At 41.3% G+C, this 24,879-nt stretch overlaps 1 protein-coding gene across 2 annotated transcripts; it reads right to left on the bottom strand.

The window, feature by feature from the left end:
* Positions 1-1,273: 1,273 nt before the first annotated feature.
* prokr1b (prokineticin receptor 1b) lies at positions 1,274-22,344 on the bottom strand. 2 transcript variants are annotated; one of them, XM_015944904.3, is made up of 3 exons: positions 22,054-22,344; positions 20,926-21,558; positions 1,274-3,038 (listed from the first exon to the last, which is right to left on the bottom strand). In XM_015944904.3, the coding sequence occupies exons 2-3, from the start codon at positions 21,390-21,392 to the stop codon at positions 2,333-2,335; spliced, it is 1,173 nt and encodes a 390-aa protein (XP_015800390.1). In that variant the 5' UTR covers positions 21,393-21,558; positions 22,054-22,344; the 3' UTR covers positions 1,274-2,332. The 2 variants fall into 2 exon arrangements, with proteins under 2 accessions (XP_015800390.1, XP_054606327.1); XM_054750352.2 differs by having other exon boundaries at positions 20,926-21,405.
* Positions 22,345-24,879: the final 2,535 nt, after the last annotated feature.

The raw sequence follows: 24,879 nt of genomic DNA, 5'->3' as shown, positions 1-24,879 counted from the left end.
TTCTGATGTTGATCTATTTCTGTTTTGAGATCATTAAGATTTTATGACTTTGTTTTATTTTGCTTTGATCTATGTGAAGCACTTTGTGATTCTATGTCTGTGATAAGTGCTATATAAATAAAATTTACTTATAAATAAATACATTTACTAGAGCTAAAAGTCACTCAGATGTTGAAACTCTGTCTAACTTCTCATTTTCTGAACTGATTTCTGAATTTGACACTGAAAATAGATTTACCATTCTTTTAACAGATGTGACCTATAAAATGGTCAAATCTGCTCAAATAATCCGGGAACAAGAAGAAAAGAAAACCACTAAGGCCTTCATTGTTGAACTGGTTCAGGGAACGATTCCTGAATAAACAGACCCTTCTTCTGAACAAATGTCTATCTATGAAACAATCCAAATTTAAGTTGCAGCTTCACAAACTTCATCAAATTCTGAAGCCGACCAAAATCCCATCATTTCAGAACAAAGTGACGTTTGTCAAGCAATAACAGAGGTAGCTTCTGAAGTCTGAAACTTCTGAAAACACGGATGTTTTAGAACCAGAGGAAGAAAAAGAACCTCATAAAATGTCTAAGGCAAAAAAAACAAACACACTTTTCATTTTCTTTGTGTGTATGTATGTTAAAAGCAACTCTCCTTTGATGAATCACTATCTTACCGTGATGGAGGGGTTTGCACACCCCTGTGATCCTGAGGTTGTTCAGAGTTTTCCACCAGCCTCTCTCCCATGACAACCTGGTCCCAGGAGGGGGGTAGGACTAAGAGTGATTCTAAAACATCTTTGAAGAAAGACAACAAGCAGGTTATCTTACACCCCAAAACAAACAAATGAGCATTTAAAAAGAAAAAAAAGATTAATACAAAAAGCTTGATGTGGGTCCTGCTTTATGTTTTGATGTCACAGCCAAAAGCTGAAGGCACGCGTGATGGTATAACATGAAACATATGTTTATAATTTTAGTGAAGCAATACATTTAATCATCCGTCATTTCATTTTTAGCTAAATGGGAGATCAGTAGTTCCTGAAGTCTGTTTAGCATTTCAGAATGCAGCGTAATCCTGACTTTGGACAGCTTTTTGGCTCAAACTCTCAACGAACATGTTTGTTGCATCAGACTGAGTTCGGATCACGGTCACATTAGAAAAAATCTATCTGACATGTCCTGTTTGCATTTACTCTTTTTGCTTAATTGTTTCAACACAAATCAGTTAAGGAGTTTCCTGCTCATTTCTCTAAAATGAAATGCAACACACTGCTTTTTTTCATTATTTTATTTGACTTTATTCAAGGACAAATTATCAATAAATGTATTTTACTTGTAATACTTTCAAAGAACAACAGAACACAGCTTTTTTAGATAACCAGTTTTTTTGTTGTTTTTTGTTAAAATATCAACTTTGAACTAAGTTGATTCAAGCAAATACTAGTTATAGCCATAGGACCATATGCTGTTATCAATAACAAGAGTTCTATGTTACAGACAACAAAACTGAACAATATACAGTAACATCTGTAAGAATGGCACAGTAGTTACAATCTGCTGAGACAACATCATTTTCTAAGGTAACTCCTCCAATGAAAAATTAGTTTTCTCTGCAGAGGGGCTGGGCTCTCCCTTAGAGATAGGGTGAGAAGCTCGGTCATCTGGGAGGGGCTCGGAGTAGACCCGCTGCTCCTCCACATCGAGAGGAGTCAGTTGAGGTGGCTCTGGCATCTGGTCAGGATTCATTCTGGACACCTCCCTGGTGAGGTTTTCCGGGCACGTCCAACCAGGAAGAGGCCTAAAGGGAGGCCCAGGACACGCTAGAAGGACTATGTCTCGCACGTGGCATGGGAACGCCTTGGGATTCCCCCGGAGGAGGTGGTCCAAGTGGTTGGGGAGAGGGAAGTCTGGGACTCTCGCCTTAGGCTACTGCCCCTGCGACCCGACTCTGGATAAGCGGCTGAAAATGGATGGATGGAACTCCTTCTCCAGTTTAAGGTCAGACGCTGATTTTATATTACAATCGTCCATTCATTCAGCGCTTGTTGTCTGTAGAGTCTCTAATACAGTTTTTTAGTTTCTGTTTTATATACATGAAGTCACATTGACCCTGGTGAACAAACTTGAGGTAACGTGAAGTTTACTGGCAGAGTTTGCATGTGTGGAATGAGGAAACTGGGATTACACCACCTGGTCTACTGGTCTACTTCCTAAGCTCGTCCTATCCAGAGAGTTTAATTTACTTGTACTTCACAAGGACTGAATTTATTCTGGAATGCGAGGGGAAAAAAACTCCAAATAATTAAATCAATGCTTTAATGTCAACAGTTTATTGTCCTCACCTCAGGTGAATGCATTCAATTTCCTCTGTGACTGGCATGGAGGATGTTCTTACATCTATTTCATCTGCATTCTTGCTAGGTACATATGATGACCTCCAGTGCAGCAGTACGATCTTCTTCAGGTACTTAACAGTGTTATTCTTGACACTGACAAAACAGAAGGTATTGATCATGCTGTTGCTCATGGCAGCGCACTCAATGATGTAGAAAGCCACCAACGAGTTTCTCTGGCGGGAGATGAGAGTTGGATGGAAGTCTCGCAGAATAGTGAAGCCGTAGTATGGCGCCCAACACAGAATGTACGCTGTTAAAATTCCAATCAGAACCATTACCGTCTTGCGGCGACATCGCAGCCTTTTCCTTATTTGCTCTGTCTGAAAACCGGGTACATTTTTGAACCACAGTTCACGAGAAATGCGAGCGTAACACATTGCCATGACGATCACAGGTCCAACAAACTCGATTGCAAAAACAAACAGGAAGTAGGACCGATAGAAGGCCTGCTGGTCAACGGGCCATATCTGAGCACAGAAGACTTTGTGAGTGTTCGTGATGTTGTCGACATGAGGGTACATGGTCTCAGAGGCAAAGTATGCAGATGGTATGGATATCAGAATGGGAACAATCCAGACTCCTGTTATTAGGCAGTAGGCTGTTTGGTACTTCATACGAGGTTGCAGAGGATGGACGATGGCCATGTACCTAGACAGACAGAGACAGAGAATTGTATAACATAACAGTTAAACTGCCAAAATAACCCTTTCTACATGTAAATCTTCCACCTGAGGGCAGTAGACCTGTATATGACTGAAAATGTAAGGCTTTTGATGACAGTACGGAATGCTAATCGATCTGGACCATATAAGATGATAGTTTCATGTGAAATTTAAACAATATTCTGAAAGGAAGTAGCCAAATCTATAAGTAGCCAAATCTATGAGAACAGTTAAAAACTGTTATGTTTGTATTCAGTCAGTGGGCCAGATTGGAGCTAATTAGTCATTATAGTAGCAACATGTTGGTTCTAGTATGCTGGTTTTCTCTAAGACGTAATTTTAATTGATGTAAAGGCTGCATTGCAGGGAGAAGGATTAGGATTTTTTTATGGTTACAACTGAAAATAGATGTCTAAATATTACCAGTCTAAACACTATTTTATACAACAGGTGCAAGCCAGCCTGCACTTCCATCCAATAACTGATTAATAAGCAGTGCTTCAAATGAGAGTTTCACAAATCTTCAAAAGCTTTTTTCACCATTTAATTTGAGTTCTTTGTCTTCTGCAGCAGAATGTGCGCAGTGCCGTGCATTAATATATTAAGCCTTTATTTATGGGTTGTGTGTGCCACAATTGGAGTTCGAGTACAAAGAATATCAATTATCACCCAAATGCATGACAGCAGGGCTGTGGATTCTTCTCATCAAGCAGAACACTGTAGGCTTGTTCTTGTTCTTGTTCTTGTACATTTAAAATAATGACTGTCGGGCTTAGCAGCAATTATTCAGCTTTGCTGTTCAATTTAAGTACATCTAACAACAATCCTTATTAAAAAACCTCAAACCCAGAACTATTTTATTAGCATTTTCAGTGCACTGTGCACACGTGTGTGTGTGTGTGTGTTTGTGTGTGTGTGTGTGAGTGTGCGCGCGCGCGTGCTTCAGGTACATTTGCTTTATAATACTGCTTCCCACAGGTAAACTGGGCTTAAACTAATAGAAACCAGGCTACACCAAATAAAAAATAAAAAAAATCTCATGCCTTTTACAAAACAATGCTACGAATAGGGAGCCTAAGTCTCCTCCCTTTCCGGTTGGCTCATGGGTCCCCAGAAGAAGGAAAAAATGAATACAAGTCAACGGGACTAAAAGAGCTGTTGTCTAATTTGTTTTGCCTTAGTCCCTGTATCGCATATTTGTTGTACTGCAATTTAAATGAAAAGTAATGATGGGTGTTTCAACCATGCCTGTAACTTCCTTTGAGAATGATCAGTTTGTAAAAGTTTGTAATTAGCATGACTACAAATTTGATATTGACACTTCGCATATGTGACATCACCACATAATCTCATCTCCCCTAGCATAGCTGCTACTCACCAAATGGCCAGATTTATGGTGGTTTTTTTTTTCCTTCTGAAGGAAGGATTTGAAGTTCACTGAACTTACAGCCATTTTCCCTCAGTTTTTCTCCGTGTCTGGATCAATTACATCACTTTTGTGAAGCGCATGTGTAGTCCTGGACTTATTTTCACACAAAACCTAAAATAGCGTTTCCCCCCGTTCGAAAATAAGCACGTTCTTAGTATCTAAATGCTTCTTTAAAATTCATTATGGGGAGCTTAAGTCACACCCATCTACTTCTGGACCATGGGTCCCGGGAAAAAGAAAAAATGAATACAAGTCAATGAGGCTAAAAGCGTAATTTTCTAATTCCGCTAGTTTTGTGCCATGGATTTCACATATGATGTCCGTGAAGCATTTTAATGCCACTACTGCGCCAGGACTACAAATGTGCATCACTAATTTGACATAATCGAACCAGACACAGAGAAAAGCAATAAGTTCAGTGAACTTCAAATCCTTCTTTCAGGAAGAAGGAACCACCATAAATCTTGCCATGTGGTAAGTAGCAGCTACGCTAGGGGAGAGGAGATTATGTGGTGATGACATGCTGAAGTCTGATTTGTAGTCATGCTAATTACAAAGTTTTACAATCTAATTAATCTCAAAATATGTGACACACCATTATTTTTCCATTTAAATTGAAGTATAACACATGCAGGGTTTCCCTCGTTGGATCCAGGGCGTGAGACAAAGCGAGTTAGACAAGCGGATTGAGAGACAGCTCTTTTAGCTTCATTGACTTGCCTTCATTATTTTGTTCTTCCAATACCATGAGCCAGTTGGAAAGGGAGGAGACATAGGCCTTGCCCACACATAGCTGTTTTTTATTAATGTCAGCCCTCCAAGAAATAGTGTCCACACCACCACTTTTTTTTTAGAAAAAACTCCATCTGCACATAACCGCATAAGTGCCTTGTTAAGCACATTCTCAGGCATGCCGGACCCGTAGGTGGCAGTAGTTCCCCGAATCCTATTCATTTCGTCTTCCTACTCAACTTCAAAAAAACATGAAACATGAAGCCTAGAATACAATAGAATAAAATAGAATAGAATAGAATAGATCTTTATTGTCACTGTTGCAGGATCAATGAAAGTCAGTTAGTACAGTACACAATAGCAAAGATAAAGTTACAAGTATTTACTAAGAAAGAGATATGTTTGCACAAGGAAGCTGTGTATTGCACATTGAGTGGGGGTGAGGGGTGTTGCTGAAGCTATAATTAATAAGTTTGTAATAAATTCAGTTTAAGAGGTAGGAATGTCGGTTGCATTGTATTATAAATAGAAATACAAATTATGTTTATGTGCTTAGCAGACGCTTTTACCCAAAGCGACTTACAATATATTTATATATATATATATTTTTACCTATAGGGCATGTTGTGATCTGTGGGGGAAACCGGAGTACCCGGAGAAAACCCACGCATGCATGGGGAGAACACGCAACTCCACGCAGAAAGGCCGCAGCCGAGTTTTGAACCTGCGACCTTCGTGTTGCGAGGCTACAGTGCTAACCACTGCGCCACCATGTAGCCCCATTTATAAATATAAATAAGATGCAGTGTCCATATCCATGAGTGTCGGTGGAGCAGTTACCTTTTAATCAGGGTGGAGGTAGGGCATGTTTAACAGCCTGTGGGTAAAAGCTCCTATTGAGTCTGTTTGTTTTTGTCCTGACTGACCTGTAGCGTTTACCAGAGGGCAGGAGGCAGAAAAGTGAGTGTCCAGGGTGCAAGGGGTCTTTGATGATGACGCTGGCCTTCTGCTGAAGTCTGCCAGATGTCTCTGAGAGGGGTTAGTGAGGTGCCAATCGCTCACTCTGCAGCCTTTACCACCCGCTGCAGCTTCCTCTCGTCCTCTGCGCTGCAGCAGTTTAACCAGTGTGCAGCAGTAACTCAGAAGGCTCTCGATGGTGGAGCGGTAGAAGTTAACTAGCAGTCTCTGGGGTAATTGGGCCTGACGCAGTTTCATGAGGAAGTACAGCCTTTGTTGTGCTTTCCCTGCCTGGTGGGAGATGTTTGTGGACCAGGTAAGGTCGACAAGATGTGGGCTCCAAGGAACTTGAAGCTTTTTACCCTTTCTACCTCCTCCCCATCAATGTAGAGGGCAGAGTGCTTAGTTTGCTTTGTTCTTCTGAAGTCGAATACCATCTCCTTGGTCTTGGCCGTGTTCAGCTGCAGGTTGTTGTCGTCACTCCACTGCTTCAGCTGCTGAACCTCCTCTCTGTATGCTGATTAATTGTTATCGTCGATCAGTCCCATGATGGTGATGTCATCAGCAAACTTTATAATGGTGTTACTGGTGTGGATTGGAGAGCAGTCTTGGGTGACAGTACAAGAGAGGACTAAGGAGACATGCCTAGCTTATTTGTGTGGACCAATAAGGAGGTTGAATTTCTCTTAAATGTAGTTTTAAAACTAGTTTAAACACTAGTTAAATGGAATTTGATAACACGAGCCCAGCTCTGAAGGCATCCATTTTGTAGTGTAAGCACACATGGCACTTGTCGCAGACAGGGATGTTGCGAAACCTAAAAGTTTGGTTATTTCTGTCCACACAGAAATGCTTAAAACAGATTAACAACACAAATCTTTACTTTGGCCAAAGTTTTTAAAAAGATTTGTTTTTGTTGCGTAAATATGCGTTTTTGTGTAGATGACAGGCCAAATCGTAGAAAAATATCTTCGTTTAGGGAGATACCCGACCACGTGTGAGCAGTAGTGCTGTGTCGGTCGCAAACGAACCGGCTCTGAGAGCCGGCTCTTTGAAGTGAACGACAGGAGCCGGCTCGTCATTGGGAGCCGTCCCCTCCCCCCTCCCCTCTTGCTTTGGTGAAAGCTACAGGCTTTCAACATGTGTAACTGTGTGTCCAGACTGTCCACACAGAGCAGTAGGGGCGAGGAAGAGGGAGGATCAGACTCAGACACACAGCAAAGCACATGCGGGTGGAGGGAGATGAGAGGGAATGAGGAGGAGGAAAAAGGCGAGCGAGAGAGAGGAGAGTGCGACGGTGAGAAAATGAGCGCCAGCAGTCGGAAATTGGAGATTTCTTAAAGTGTTCAGTAACTAAATCCATAGAAATGATAAATATTTGATATATAGCATTTTTTTACATTAGTAAATCATTTTACATATAGTTTAGCATTATTTTGGTTATAAATGTACTCTACGCAACAGAAAATCTGAGGAGCCACTTGGGAGCCGGCTCTTTTTGGTGAATTGTCGGTAATGTGGCCCAATCGTCCTTTTCACAAAAGACAATGAAATGGTGGTAAAAATGAGGTATGGGGGTGGTCTCAGTGCTGTCATAGACTTTATTTTAGTTTGAACATAACACAATTGAAGCTGCTCTCCTTACATTTTTTTTCACAAGCCATTCCTGAAGGTGTCTGTCGACTGCCGGCAGAAAGCTCAACAATAGTAGGTACTGATAGGTTGGGGTAAAGTTGGGGGGAAATACCAAACTGTGCTTTTGGAATATCCTGTCAAACTGAACCACACTTATCTGAGTAATGCTAAGCAGTGCCGTTGGAAAGCCCAGACAACCTGCCGAGAAAACTCATTCTGGCTGCTTGTATCCACAATGTCATTCTTTCGCTCTTTATCATGGATTAGGGTTAGAATCTTGATCGACAAGTAAATTAAGAGCTTCACATTCTGGCTTAACTCTCTCTTCACCACAACAGATCGATCTTCTGCTCCATCTTTCGCTAATTCGTAAACAAGATACTTATAGGGCTTCCACACTACCATCGGCTCGACTCCGCCTGGACTAGGTATTAAGTGTTCCCACCTGGGTAGCCTTGAATTTCCCCACGCACAATCGGTTGTTTTTCCAGCCCTCTTCCCAAGGGCTGAACTGGTCCAACACACCCACTGCCGACTGAATCGCCGGCTCCATTTCACACCTACCATTAGGGAAAGCCTCCGATTGGTAGGTAGAATTAGCCAGCAAGGGCTTTCCGCATGCACAATTCATTATCATACTGGTTACTGAAGATGAAACAAGCCTCTGACTGAAGCGGTCTATCTAAGGAACGAGTGCATATAAACACACAAACAGCGTATTTTTCTCTCTCTCTCTCTCTCTCTCTCTCTCTCTCTCTCTCTCTCTCTCTCTCTCTCTCTCTCTCTCTCTCTCTCTCTCTCTCTCTCTCTCTCTCTCTCTCTCTCTCTCTCTCTCTCTCTCTCTCTCTCTCTCTCTCTCTCTCTCTCTCTCTCTCTCTCTCTCTCTCTCTCTCTCTCTCTCTCTCTCTCTCTCTCTCTCTCTCTCTCTCTCTCTCTCTCTCTCTCTCTCTCTCTCTCTCTCTCTCTCTCAAGAACGAGTGCGTACAAACACACAAACAGCGTGTGTTTCTCTCGCTCTCTCTCTCTCTCCCTCTCTCTCCCTCTCTCTCTCTCTCCCTCTCTCTCTCTCCCTCTCTCTCTCCCTATCTCTCTCTCTCTGAGCTTCAGCAGCACAAGGACAGACACAGCAGTCTGGATGCAAGCAATAGCACATCATTTCACACTTTTTACTAATCACCTCATGCTATTTTTGTGTGGTATAAATATCATGCATACCCTGTGGCCCCCCTTTTTAATAGGGGGACCACCACCCCAGTCTGCCCCTGATGTCCAAGCAAGCCCCCAAAATTTGGGCCTGAAAGTGAAACCAACACGGAAGTGAAATAAATTGCAATTCCACCCTCATCCACTGGGGGCTGGTGCCAGAAGCGAGCAAATCGTCATCAACTCCCATGTTAAAAATACCTATTTCACAGCAGAAATAAACATGTTTACAGCCTGGTTCCAAAACATGTTTTAGGTTTAATTGATCTAGTTTATACTCATGACAACTCTTAAGGGGGTGATTTATTTTTTGTGTGTATTAAATGCCTAAAATTCTGAATAATGAAAGAGCACCAAACCCACATGACCGCAGAGCTAGCTCTGTGGAAAGGCCTCAGCCTGAGCCTTGGCCTCGCCTGAAAACTCTTCTGCGATTTTTGGTCTCTCAACTTAGATCATTAGTTGTGCCATTTGTGTACTCTTTTTGGATATTATTTGTGCAGTTGTTGGACAAAATGACTTGCTGTGGTATTAATTGCACTAATAGAGCGTCCAAGGGGTCTCCACTTAATTTTTTTCTGTAAGTAAAATTATATTTATGTATTTTAGGTCACTGCCGCTCTTGCAGTAGCTGAGCTTAGATTTTAACATGTACTGTTTAACCATGAAATTTAAATTTAATATGGTTAAACCCAAAGCATGCTGCATTTTTGAAAATGGGTTGAAATATAACATGTTGTAGGAGCTGGACTCCGACTATCAGTATGGTCTCCCTCCCTTCAGCTGCAGCTTGGCACATCTCTGATTGCAGCGGCACCTGTCTGCTGCGCGGGCTGCTGGCTTGTGGAGCTCTCAGATGGAAACCAATGTTTTCCACCCGGTTCTCCCCAGCGGCAGCTCAACGCATCTCTGATCGCAGCGGTGCCTGTCTGCTGCTTGGCTGCCGGCTTGTGGAGCTCTCTGGAGACCTCTGTGTTCCACCCGGTTTTACCCAGTGGTCAGCCTGGCGTATCTCTGACTCAGAATCTCCGGTGTTGTGCACAGTTAACTCCGGATGTACTATAGCTACGTAGCTATACCTCCAGTAGCTTAGCTCCCAACTCCGTGTTAGCTTTGGGTTTGCTTGTAGCTACATCGCTTCAGTTCGACGGGTGTCGTCATTTGATCCCAGCCTTACAGCCCCACCCTTAGCTCCACCTCTTTTCCCTTTTGTGGAATTGTCTGGGCTTGACGGAACCTGTGACAGGGCCAACATGGCGGTGGTGGCCACCTCTCATTTTGGCTTAAAAACTTATTATTGGAGCCTATGGAAACAAATTTTCCAGTATATATGTTGATGTGTCCAAGCAATATTGCAGAGCCACATCAACCAACACAGCCCCACAACATCCAGAGTCTTGAGGAACTCTGGTCAAATCTCATCCACCCTTGGGGCATTGCTGCAGAGGAGCCTTTTTACCACCTTGGTGGTTTATCAGTTAAACTAGGACACATTTTTGATCATGTTAACAATTCACTGAGTCTGCCACTTATGGACACACACAAGTATTTTTTTTTACTTTAAATATAAAAACACTTGAAGCTATTAGTCAGATATTAACATGAAGTTCTACTACGGCCTTTCGTCAATATTTTTCCTATAGTAATCTACATCTGTGCTGATTGTGATTACTATACATGCAGCCTCATTTAGTCAAAGATTTTTCTTGTAACATTTCAAATGTAGCAGATTCGTTTTCTTTGTCACAGAAGTAAAAGAAAATGCATTGATTAAATTTAACAGACTAAAAAACAGCAGAGGTTAGAGATTCATGCATTTAAATTAAGTGTACCCTACTTTATTTTTTAGCAGATATGCTTTTTACTTTCAGGCATGTCAGAAATGCCACATGATGAAAGACCTTCTAAACATCCACTCCTTAACTAGTCATGTGCTCCGTGATTGCAGCTGTGCACTTTCACATTTCAATTAAATTAAATTCAAAAATACTTTATTAATCCCAGAGGGAAATTAGAGTTTCAGTACACACAATTCAGAGATCAGACATACATAGACAAAGACTCATGACAAGAATTGGTGACTGTGGTCATTCGCAACCCTGAGTCGCGCTACCTTAATAGAGATCAGAGGGGTTAGATGAGGATTGGTTCAGGTGGAGGGAAAAAAAGGCACTTCAGAGTTACCCTCCACAGGGAGGGCAGCTTTGCTATGCAAAAAACACCTCAGACAGAAATCCAACAAACTTCAGACATTACACAACATAAGTGTTCACTAGGTGGGGTGGTGGGTTTGGGACTCTTCACACGTCAGTGCATGCAGCCACAATAAGCAGCACACGTCACCTCAGTCAGGACAGTGGAAGGAGATTGATGGGTTTGGAGGGCACAGTGACTCCTGGAACGATTCGGCAGCCTTCACAGCCCGCAGTCCCGCCCAGGCTGGGATAGGGAGACAGAGCTGTCATAGCGACGGCAGCATTCCACATTTCTTCTGAGGGGGGAGTATTCGTTGCAGCCTCACAGGCTCAAGGGCACCAGAATCAGATTAGAAATTGTTTTGGGGCCGGACAGAGATAATTTCCTCTCTGTCTTAAAGTTCCATTGGTCCTCAACCTTTCAAAATCCCAATAATGGCGTAAATCTATCCCAATCCATACTGATTCGTCCACTCGCTCCTTGATGGCATCCATCTTTTGTGCCAACGCATGAATCTCAGCCAAAGTTCCAAGCTTACGACTCATCTCGACAATTATATGAGTCTGTGAATTCACAGCGCGGTGTAATCCATCCCTGAGCTCGGGGAGAGCGCCAATATTCCTCGACAGCTCGTTAATTTTCCAGTAAGCCAGGTAGCCTCCTAGGCCAATAAGCAGGAAACCTGACACCAACACCATGATGTCTTCAGAATCCTCTACAGACAGCTGAGATAAACAAATCAAGTTCCACTTTTTCCTGGAGTCCATGATATGCCCAGCTGGCTCTGCCCCAGAGGGGCACCCTGGAGCCCCTTCTCCCGTTCTCATCGTTGAAAAAATTCTGTCAGTCGTGTTAAGTGACCAGCTGACCAGGTCTATTTTAGTAATTTCAGTTTCCAGTTTCCAGAAAAAATGCACAAGCAGCCATACACCCAGAGACAGACAAAGAGCCTTGGGATAAGATAGGGAGGAGAGGAGGGAAAAATTGTCTGTACTCTCCAAGAGCCGAAAGAAGAAGCTTGAAGGCCTTCTTGCTCTGAAAGCACTGATGTCTGAGATTTGGAAGCTCTATGGTTTTATCACACTTCTGTGCCCTGCAGAATTTATGCAGAATGTCATCAGCATATCCCGTTCTTTCATATTTTGATTTATTATGTCTGCACATTATAATTTATTTTCTCATTAATAGTTTCTTATTTATATTTACCATAAAAATTAATCAAAATTACTTTCTATACTTTGAGACAGATGCAAGTTGTGTACAATCAAATCCACACATTTGAAAGGTCAACTTCACTCATAGTTTTATTACAATTGCAGCAGCCTCTAGTAGGAATGAATGCCTTTTAAGTTGTTCTCAGGCAAAAAAAAAAAAGAAAAAAAAGAAAAAATAAGCTATGGTGCACCCGTTTGAGGAAGTCAGCTGGAGGAGAAAATGGCAGCACATGGCAGGTTTTGGAGTCTTACTTCCTGATATTTGGACGTCTCACCTCTGATTGGCTAACAGCAATGCGACTCAACCACTGATTCTGCTTTGCAACTTTGATGTTTTATCTCCACAAAAAAAACATAAGCCTGAGAAGTTCTGCCATGTTGTGGAGTTGCTAATGCTAACAATTAGCCTCTACTAGTCGGAAGCCAATTCTCTGCTGTTTCCCGGACCCTAAACCAACAACAGCCTTCCCCAACGTGAATCAAGATGGGTGAGTGTGACGTAGATCTGTCAAGATTTTCTGAACTTAGTGTTTTTACGTCTATTATCTATCAGAAGCTAATGCAGGAAATAGGGGTAGAAGACTAGTTTGACATTCAACCTGCTTGTTAAACTAAGTGACTGACCATTTAAAAAAATAAGTTAAAAAAATGGGTTTTCAGTTCAGCTGGTCTTTAAGGTTTTTACTCAGCAAAAGAAGCAAAGGACTAAGTAACTCAGGATTTTTTCCCACCTGTGTGAAGGCTGTATTTACTGTAAGTGCTCTTCCTGTATTTTACCTCTTAGGTTTATAGCAAATATGCAGCTTGTATCTGTGGCTTTAACATTCAACAGCAAGGTGTAAAATGTGACTGTCTGATGTTTTGTGAAGACAAACTAGCCACTAGAGTGAAATGTTTGAAATCCAGTATTCTATGATGGGTAAACATCTGATTTTCTATAAAAGTTATTGGTGTGATGCCTGCTTCAATTAGGCCAACAACACCTGCACCAGAGAATAAAAATGAACCAGCTATGTTTAATAATTCACCAGTCTTTTTCTTGTAATAAAAAAAGATCAAACCTTTTACATGCCCTTTTAAATGTTTATTTGTAGCCTGAAAAAGTGCACATTTGCATTTTTTCTTATTTGAATTTGTACTGTCACATCTGTATGCTATAAAAGAGATTGCACTGCTAATAAACTCTCAGTAAGAAACTTTTATGGGGACAAATGTCACATTTAAATGAAGGTTGTTCTGCTGAACACATAAACAGATAAACAAATACATAAACAAATAAATACATAAATAAATAGCACCCAAAAGATACAACAAATGATATTTTTGGGATTGTTTACTATATCAACACTTTTATATTATCAAACAGTAAATATGGCAATATGGCAAATTTGTGTTCTCATTTTTCATATTTTTTGATGATATTTTTAAAGAAGGTTCAGAACCCATTTAAGTAAAAGTTATTCCTGTTACAGTAGAGCAGCATTTGAGTTTATTTTTGAATGTTTTAGAAACAGCATGCAGATTTAGTTTAGCAAATGATTCCTTTAAAGCTATCAGGACAGGTTCTGCTTAATAAAGTGAGGACATACCACATGAGCTGTTTTGAATGTGAAGTGATTACAATTAGAAAATGTCTTAACATTAATTTCCTTTAGTAACATCCAGCAATGGTCAGTTTTTAGGTATAGTTTGACCATTCAACATCTGGTCAAAATGGAGACACGAGACTGCATGTGTTCCCTTTAAATCGGCCTGCCTTCATCCCATCATCTGGAGCTCAGAGCCTCTCTGCAGCTCTGAACACGTGATAACAAATTGTCAACAATGATGTTCTCTCCTCAAGGTCCTAGCTTCCCTCATCGTCCTACAGGATTCTTCATGCCTCTGAATAAGCAACATTCGCAGCTCAGATTAGTTGCTAAATCAAAGAATGATTTCTTAAATTAAATATGAACTTTTAAACTTATAAGCTAGATCGTTATTGAATAAATGTTTGTTTGTTGCTACTTATAATAATTATAATATAATGAAATGTTTTCATTAATCTGCGCTTGAGTGATTGAAGTTTGAAATGAATGTTATGTTATGATTACAGTGACTGATATATGTTTCAGCATGTTTATATGACAATCTCATCACCATTTGCACTCACACAAGGACAAAGTAAAGTTAAGTTAAACGCGTGACACATAGACAGTCCTTTACCCCAGATCAGAGCATCGGTATCAAGGAAGGCATGTTTCTTAGTTGTCTCGGAAATATTCCTCAACTTGTCAACCTCTGGTTGGCCACATAAATCATAACATTAGAACATTAAAACTGGATCACTCTGGTGATTCAGCAGTTCAGCATCAGTTCTAGAGAAAGCTTCAGACCGGCCATCTGAAGCAAAACCTCTTTAACCCATCAAAGCTTTAGACACGTCGTCAAAATCTTTTTGCTCCTGCGAAGCTGATACAGCAAACAGTTCCTGCAGAACAAGCTGATATTGTTTAGAATCCTTAAGAGTCCACCAGACGCGCGGTTCCATCCATTTGTCGTGACCCGAGACATCTCTGGACTGAAGAGTCGGTGCTACGGTAAATCTACAGCCCTCTGTGCCAGAGGTCATCTGATCTCTCTGACCTTCGGATCCACCACAAGGGTCTCCGAGAACGGGTGAAGTAGACACACAGACAGCATCTGATGCCTTTTGATAATAATCAACTTCATAGCTTAGCGCAAACCAAATTCTTTTACACCCAGAACTCAGCTCTCCTAGATACGGAAGTTCTGATAACATCACATTCATACATAGGCACCATACACTACACCCGGGATTCCATGCCGCTAGGGGGTGCTAGGAGGTGCGCGAGGTGAAAAGTGTAATTACTGCAGAGCTCAGAGAAGTCTGTCAAAAGTCACCATTAGCGTAGCCAGAAACTCATTTGTGGGTGGGCTTAAGTAAGTGGGCCCAATAAATGCAATTGAAAACAAGTATATTTTGCTTGTGTGTGTGTGTGTGTGTGTGTGTGTGTGTGTGTGTGTGTGTGTGTGTGTGTGTGTGTGTGTGTCCTCCGCATGTACCCCTCATATTAATAATGCACCGAACTTCAGCACTCTGACCTACGCACGCTGTCAATAGCAAGATATGTTCCGTATTTGATCATTTTTAACGATGTTGGAGAAATCTGAAGGTGGCGAGTCATTCTGGCAGATTATAATAAACACCCTGTCTCATGCAGGTGTTCTGACATTGTAAACCTCACACACAGAACATTGTGGATGTAACAAAATAAATCAAGAAATGATTCCCATCTGAGCATTTTAGCATTATTGTATTATTATATTAGCACACTGACTGTGGGACAGCATTCTAAACGTGTCAGGCTATTAACAACGTGCTGAAGATCTGAAGTTCAGAGTGCGTCTGTCAGAGGTCAGACGCGTTCCAGCGGAACCACGGCTCACAGGTGCACAAGTGAGCACATCTGGGCTGGGCAGAAGTAATTTTACAACATTAGTTTAAATAGCGCCAATAACGAGACGCGGTGACTGGAGCGGCTCATGGAGCTGTGCCTCACACACGCACACGCACACGCACACACACACACACACACACACACACACACACACACACACACACACTGATTCGACAAGCGCACGTTGCGCTGCGCCGTCAGACTGAAGGCAGAAATGAGCGCTGCCTCCTCCGTGATAAAAACTTTTAAGAGGTTTTATAACAACATTTTTCATTCAAGGCCAAATTAAGATATTAGCTTCTATTTTGGGATGACGTATGAAATTCGAGTCCACTCCCGCCAGTGACTCCTCATGAACCTGACCACAACTCATGTTACTGCATATGTTATTATTCCAGTCTGCGTGGAAGCAGATCGCAGATTCAGCCACAACATAAAACAGCAATAAGTTCGTCTGAGGCAAAAGTGAACCTCATGGCTAAAGCTTTTCCATCTTTTCCCCTATAGACATTTGATATGCACAAGTAGGTGACCAGCTCAGGTTTATGCAGAGCAGAAGGGAGAGAGCTCGGGCCACAGGTTAAACATTTCTACTTTAAGAAAACCGTTAAATTGCATTGTTTATGTGCTACCTGGGCACTCTAAATATTTATTTAAAATTAAATCAAAGGAAATTGTAATGGTATTGAATGTTTATTAATTACTATTTCAAAAATGCATAATACATAAACATAAAAATGATAGTGATGGGGAAAAAGGCCGATCATATTTTTTTAACCCTGTCTGTCGAGTGACTGTTTAGCGTGACGTCTGATATATGTATTTATATATATCTCGCTATATATATATATATATATATATACATATATATATATATATACACATATATACATATACATATATATTTATATATATATATATATATATATATATATATATATATATACACATATATACATATACATATATACATATACATATATATATGGGGAAGAGAGGTGATTTAAGAGACTGTGAATGTGGCATGGTTGTTGGTGGCAGACAGGTGGCAGACAGGCTGGTCTGAGTACTCCAGAAACTGCTGATCTTCTGAGATTATCACACACAACCATCTCTAGGGTTTACAGAGAATGGTCCGAAAAAGGAAAAATATTGAGTGAGCAGCAGTGCTGTGGGTGAAAACGCCTTGTTGATGCCAGGGGTCGGAGGAGAAAGGCCAGAATGGTTCGAGCTGATAGAAAGGCAACAGTAACTTAAATAACCACTCGTTACAACCAAGTTATGCAGAGGAGCATCTCTGAACACACAACACGTGGAACCCTGAGGCAGATGGGTTACAGCAGCAGAAGACCACACCGGGTGCCACTCCTGTCAGCTGAGATCAGGAAATTGAGGCTACAGTTCACACAGGCTCACCAAAATTGGACAATAGAAAACTGGAAAAATGTTGCCTGGTGTAATGAGTCTTGATTTCTGCTGTGACATTCGGATGGTAGGGTCATAATTTGGTGTCAACAGCATGACAGCATGGATCCATCCTGCCTTGTATCAATGGCTCAGGCTGCTGGTGGTGGTGTAATGGTGTGTGGGACAATTAATTGGCACAATTTGGGCCCTTTAGTACTAATTAATCATTGTTACAACGCCACAGCCTACCTGAGTATTGTTGCTGACCATGTCAATCCCTTTATGACCACAATGGACCCATCTACTGATGGCTACTTCATGCACCATGTCATAAAGCTTGAATCATCTCAGACTGGTTTCTTGAACATGACGATGAGTTCACTGTACTCAAATGGCCTCCACGGTCACCAGATCATCCCCCCCTTAAACCTGTCTGACACTCCCATCACGATGGTGGACTCATGTCGCTTCCTGGGCACCACCATCACCCAGGACCTCAAATGGGAGCCCACCATCACCACCATCAGAAAAAAGGCCCAGCAGAGGATGTAATTCCTGAGGCAGCTGAAGAAATTTAACCTATCACCACAGTCAATGAGGCAGTTCAACACCGCTATCATCGAGTCCATCCTCACCTCCTCCATCACTGTGTGGTATGCTGGAGCCACCACCAGGGACAAGAAGAGGCTGCAGCGTGTCCTGCGCTCTGCAGAGACGGTCATTGGCTGCAAACTCCCCTCCATTTAGGATCTGTACACCTCTAGGACTTTGAGGCGTGCAGGTCGGATAATAGCCGACTCGTGTCACCCTGGACACAGTCTCTTCGACTCGCTCCCATCTGGCAGAAGGCTCAGATCCATTCGGACCAGAACCTCTCGCCACAAAAACAGTTTCTTCCCCTCTGCGGTTGGACTTTTGAATGAAAATCCTAGGGCAGCCCACTCAAGTTGATTGGTCCCAGTCACGTGACCCGATGCTGTGCTTGAACCATTCAACAAATACTCAGATTAATACCTACACGGAGTAGATAGCTGCTTCTCTAATTCTTGCCACTTTTTACATTAATAATTTTATCATGTGTTTTACTACTTCCTATATTTGCTTATCTCTTAATTATTATTTTTTTCTCTATCTTACCTTCTGCACCAAAATACCGCAGCAATTTCCTAATGTTGTGACTTGGCACAAATATGGCAATAAAAACTTCTGATTCTGATTCTGATCTTAATCCAATAGAGCACATTTGAGATGTGTTAGGATGGGAGATTTGCATCATGGATGTGTAGCCGACAAATCTGCAGCAACTACGTGAAGCTATCATGTCAGTATGGACCAAAATCTCTGAGGAATGTTTTCAGTACCTTGTTAAATCTATGCCACGAAGGATTAAGGCAGTTCTGAAGGCAAAAGGGGGTCCAACCAACTAGCGAGGTATACGCAATAAAGTGGCCAGTGGGTGTGCATAATATAAATAAGAGTCTCATTGTTCACTGCTAATGTGCACAATCTGTGATTAAAACAGTGTGTGCTTCACAAAACTGAACACACTGGTGTGCACCAAGCCTAAACCCTCAGGTGAGACTTTCTTTTCTAGAACTAATTGCCAGGAGGTTTGGCACAAAGTGGAAAAACATATAATTTTTGACAACAGATAAAGCTCTTAGCGGTTTTGCTTTGATATCTCGAACTTAAGTCCTAAAAATAAAACACTCTCTTTCCCCAGTTTGTGTGAAGAATTGAAAAAAGAAGCAGAAAGGTGTGTGTGTGTGTGTGTGTGTGTGTGTGTGTGTGTGTGTGTGTGTGTGTGTGTGTGTGTGTGTGTGTGTTAAACTCAGACTAGTGAAGTATCTCTTTTTCCAACATGAACTGGCTACTTTTGAGCTGGTGGGGAGTCATGTGAAGTATCTATGGTGTGTGTGAACTCACAACAGAGCACACCATGATCAAAAATGAGCCAATCTGATCTTTTGGAAAGATTTGCTGCATCAAGCTTGAGTTTTGCTTGGTGCGCTCGAAATAAAAAACAGGTGCCCTGGGATTCTCCAGAACTCACAGATTGCCAGTCCGCCTCTGCTGTAGGATTCAAGCAGCATGGATTCTGGGCTTCGCCATCCTTTCTGCAGACTCTGGGACCTTTAGTTCCAAATGGCCGGCAGGCTCTATTTTAATCAGAAAAGAGGACTTCGGACCACTGAGCATCTGTCCAGTGCTTTTCCTCCTAAGCCAAGGCAAGATGTCTTTGACTTGGTCTCTGGTTCAGGTGTGGCTCGACACAAGAGATGTTACATTTGTAGCCCGTGTCTGCATGAAGGAACTCTTGATACTCCGACTCCAGCCTCAGTTCAGTCCTGGTGATGCTCCCACAAAGTCTTGAAGAGATTTAGCTTGACAGCCTTCTGAAGGCTGCTGTTCTTCATGTAGCTGCACCTTTTCCTGCCACACTCCTTGATTTAGCATTACAGCAGTGTTTCTCAACTCTGGTTCTCAAGGCCCACTGGCCTGCAAGATTTCTATGTAGCCTTTTCAAACACCAGTGTTTCCCTTCTTCTTCTTCTTCTTCTTCTTCTTCTTCTTCTTGTTTATTGGCGGGTGGCATCTAACTTCTAGGTGCATTTCCGCCACCTACTGTGCTGGAGTGTGAGTCAAAGTAAGAGCGTATTAAAAAAAAATACTAAATTCTATTCAACAAACCACTGTGTTTTAGATACTCAATAACCAACCTATATTTCCTTTCTTCACCATTTAACAAATTCTTTGCACTTATCACTCCACCTCCTATGTTTTTTAATCTCTCCCTGAGTTGTCAAGTGTTTCCCTGCTACCACACACCTGACTTAAATGAATGCACTTGATGTCCTCCTGAGGAGGCAATGTAAATCAGGTGTGCTGAAGTAGAGATATGGAAAGCGTACAGGTCAGTGGGTCCTGAGGACCAGGGTTGAGAAACACTGCCTTTCAGCATTTTAATAACCAGAAAATACCTCTGACCTTCAGTTAGCCACAAAATTACCTTCAGTGGCTTCCACTCTTTGTGAAGAGTGTCAATGACTGTCTTCTGGACATTTGTCCAGTCAGCAGTCTTCCCTGTGACTAGGTAGCCTGCAGACCCAGACTGAGACCATTTAGAGGCTAAGGAAAACTTTCATTTTTTCCACAATATTCCCATTTTTGTAGACACTGAATTTTGGATTTTTATTATCTGTAACCCATAATTATTAAAATTACAAAATAAATAAAAAATCAAATCTTTGAATCGATGAGTTTTACTTTCTGACATGAGCCACAACTCGTCAGTAAAAATGATGAAAATGAAAAAGCTTTGAATTGTGTCTCATATCAGGATACAGAACGGCTAATAAACATGTTCATGTTTTGATTGAACAAAGTTTCCTCATTTCCACTTTAAACAGAAATGCACAAATGCTTCCTGTTGTTTGCTGCTTTGCTATTTTCTGGTACAACCGTGTGGCTAGAAGCTTTTCTCTGTGGTTCTAATGAGAAGGCGTTAAAAGAAAAAAGCAAAGATTTATTGATTCGGCTCTCAGTGATGACTATGATGAGGAAAAACTCAAAGAAGCTGCGGCACATCGAACACTCTTACAAACACGTAAAAACATTATTTTTTAAACGTCGACATACCTGTCAACTGCAATGGCAAGCAGAGCATTTGTGGACACGTAGAGCGACACCGTCCGGAGATAGTTCACAGAGGCGCACAGCACCAATCCATGGTCCCAGGAAAGCTGTTTCACCACATAGTAGTCCACCAGGAACGGGCAGCACACCACCGCCACGATAAAGTCTGAGATGGCCAGATTAGCAATGAGAAGGTTGGTGAGGTTGCGTAGCTTTTTGTAACGTGTCAGCGTGGCGATGAATATGAAGTTTCCCAAGCCACAAACGAGCATGATGCACACGAGGACAATGCCGATGACGATGGTGGCCACAAAGAAGGCCTGTCCCTGTGTTGTGTCTGGGATCTCATCAGGGGGGACGCTATAGTCCATGTCATAGCTGTCCATGTACCGATCCAGCTTGTCATCGGAGTGACTGTCCTGCATCTCTGCAGCGGCTGCTATGATCCGGCTGACATTTGACTTCACCATGTCGGAGCACACACTACGTATTTTAAAAATAAACAAAACAACCCATCTTTGGTTATCATGTAAGGAAAAATGATGATTTGCACGTGTGATTTTCTTTAAATAATTTGATTGCTGATGAAAGGGTTAACAGCTTGACTCTTCGATGGAAGCTGAGTTACATTTTCACCTGGAACAGAAAGTTACCATCTCAGGATTAGGATTTAAAGCAATAAGGGGAAAAAAGAGTCAAAAATAATAACCATAGTATAGGTCATGTGTTGTTTTAATTTATATTTCAGCTCTAATTTGAAGGGTCATATTCAAGCAAAAATGTAGGATTATATCAGATTCAACAAGCCACTGGAGTGGTCAATTAAATCCCACAGCATGCATATGAGATCAGAGGGAAAATCATCAACGACCCAGCTTCCAACCATGTCTGCTGACCCAAGGCAATGAGAGGGGAAATAAGAGACATATGATTCCAAAGCTAAACAAATAATCAAATCATAAAAGCTTCAAATAGGAGCCAATCAGGAGATAATGCAAAAATCTAAATAGTCATTTGGATTATGGATTTTAACTAGTTTAAATGTTTACTTTGAGGATTCAGGGCAACAAATGTTCCCAATGAGTCATTTAACAGCTAATTATGAGACATTTATAATATTTAGACACCTACCCGTAAACGTTGGATAAGGTTTTAGGGCTCCTCTCAATTTTTTTGTGTCCAAATGCGCCGAAATCCCGTTTTACAGGAGATTTTAACCACAGGAGACACGCAGTCGCTCCATCAGCCAGAACAGTCTGCTGAATCCGCGTCCAGCCGCTCCCGCGACGCGCCGCTCTGAGCAAAAGTTGCGTGTGCCTCTCCTCCGCCTCAAGTGATAGACCTGACAATGAGGCGTGAAGAAAACGCACACACGTCTCTGTGGGTGTGTGATAAAGCCTGGAGCGCGGTTGTGTTCAGAGGTGAGGGTGTAGTCCTAATTTATCCCCGTTTTTTTTTTTTTTTTTTTTTTTAACTACCGGTTCATCTGCGTAGAGAAATAAATCAACATTAAAAATCTTCTGTCCTACTTGATCACTGGACCAGCGCTTGGTCGCAATCCTGATGTTTGACAGATTATAATCAGTATTTCTCAGATTATAATCAGTGTGTCTATTCAAGCAATGAGAAAAAAGCCAGAGAGAGGTGGAAAATTTAGGTAATATTTTTTTCCAGTAAAGTTGCTCATTATTGTGGTTTTATGCACACGTAAAATATCTGGAAGATGGTTTATTTTGATATAAATTACAATAGGATAAAATCTAAATTAAAATAAAATTAAATTACATTATTTAGCCAGGAGAAGATGAGATTTAAAAAAAAAACTCTTTTTCAAAGGAGACCTGGTCAAGATGGGCAATGGCATGCATCATAGAAAACAATGTTACACGGTTAAAACACATGTAGAAACCACACAAAATATAATAAAAATAGTTTAAATCAACTGAAAGTTAGAACTAATCTAAATGAAACAGTTACATGTCATGGAGTTGGCCTCGGTTTAGATTTACTAACAGGATGACCACTTATTGTGATGACGTTTCTCATGTCTGTGTGTGAAAGTTCTCCACTTTCACGATAGTAATAGAATGAAAATATATTCAGCATAAGAGTTCTGTAATCAGCTTCACAGGATTTCTCATATTATGAATGAAATAGTCTCACCGGATATGACTTTTTTAGCCATTGAATTTATAACTTATTTTTTTCTGTGAACTTACATAATTGAATATTTTAATCCTTACCCTAACCCTGAAATTGCTAACCTGCACCAAAAAAAATTTATATTTGTTTATTTTAACTGCAGATTTTCATCATTTAAAAAATCAAAAGCAAAAATATACAGTAAAAATGTCATCTGTCAAAATTCAACAAAATTGAGATGAGATCCTGGTGACCCAAGCCAAAGTAATTGTTACTGGATGGATTCGAGTGGCTTTTAACCAATCAAATTCTGCTTTGTTGATCATGTGACACCTGTGAGGTCCTCCCAATCACAGACATCTTATATAAAGGCCTGATGTGGACTGGCACTGCCTGTTTGAGCTGGCGTAGATGCGTGCCGCCATCTTGGATAGGTTCCCATTCGCCCCCAGTGCGTTTATATTGAGGAAGGTGCTACCCACCTAAAAACACGTTTATTATGCTTTTTCACAATGTCAGATATGTGGTATGGCATTATAATTAAAATTGAATTAAATTAAAATATAAAATCCCAACTGGTAGGCTAGATAGTAGATCTGTTTTCAATAGTGCGCTGGTTGTTGCAACCGAAGGCTGCACGAAAAACCAGCATAGGTGTTCACCCTGCATTGATTCCAGCTGGGTATGAGGAGTGACAACCACCCAATATGGCGAAAATGCTGTTACGCTTTCCAGCGCCCGCCCAATGGAGCTTCCACGTATTCATGTCTATGCATTCTATCCAGCAGCAATTGCTTTGGCTTGGGTCACCAGGAGGTCACCTCATTTTTAGTTGAACGTATGCTGTTGAATTTCTGATGTCAACATTCTGCAGTTGAATCTTTGCGGATGAAATTTTTGCTGGTGAATTGTAAGTAAAATGTAAAACATAATTTCACAGAATAAAAATGCATTGCCATAAATTCAATGTCTAAAAAACTGTCACATTCAGATGAGAGTGCATTTCCTCCATAAAAAAACCCACCAACATACAAAACATTGTTTACACCAGCAGATTTCCTTGAAGGTCAGTGGGGATCTTCAGAAATGTGGAGACATGAGAACTTTTCTTCTGATCACCTCCTCTGAGATCCAGACTTTAATCCAGCTTGGTTGGACAGAAACTATAATCCATGGCAATGATGAAGTCAAACTTTTAAGATGCACATACTTTCATCATCATCAACATCATCATCATCAGATAATAACATTTAGTCCTCAGCAGAGCAGCAAGATTAAAAAGCTGGATGAAAGTGTGACATTTTTAAATGAACATGTTAATTTATGATTTGCACAGCATTCTTCTATTTACATTTATGTATATAAGCGATCTGTCACGCCCTGTCCTGTCTTCTCTTAGGTTTTAGTCGGTGTCTCCGTTAATTGCTCCCACCTGCCTCTTGTTTCCCAATCACCATAGCTCCCTCTCCTCGTGTATTCAAACCCCTTCTGTTCTGTGTTCCATGTCGTGTCATTGTTTCCCATGTCCAGCGTGCATCATTAATAAACTTATGATAAAGATACCTACCTGTTTGCCTTCTTCCTCCCCGCGCTTGGATCCTCCTCTGATCACCTCCTCGCTGCCCGGCACGCTCGTGACACAATCCATCTTATTTCATTATAAAACAGCTTGTTTATCCATTTAAACTACAGTTTATGTGGCAGGTATTTACTCCTGAATGTGTCTCAGACTGAATATGATGGCTCTCAGAAATGAGTTTCCTTCTGCACTTGGAAACCTATATTGCCTTTCTATGAATGCAAAGCCAGCCACCA

This window comes from Nothobranchius furzeri, chromosome 12, assembly GCF_043380555.1.
Source record: "Nothobranchius furzeri strain GRZ-AD chromosome 12, NfurGRZ-RIMD1, whole genome shotgun sequence".
NCBI lineage: Eukaryota > Metazoa > Chordata > Actinopteri > Cyprinodontiformes > Nothobranchiidae > Nothobranchius > Nothobranchius furzeri.
Note: the sequence above shows the minus strand (reverse complement) of the source record. Positions and strands in the feature narration are given on the sequence as shown.

Bases quoted from the DNA above. Each gene is read 5' to 3' on its own strand.
- prokr1b (XM_015944904.3), bottom strand. From the start codon at position 21,392: ATGGTGAAGTCAAATGTCAGCCGGATCATAGCAGCCGCTGCAGAGATG. The intron at 3,039-20,925 runs GTATGTCGACGT...CTGTCTGTCTAG, and splicing joins CTTGCCATTGCAGTTGACAG to GTACATGGCCATCGTCCATC.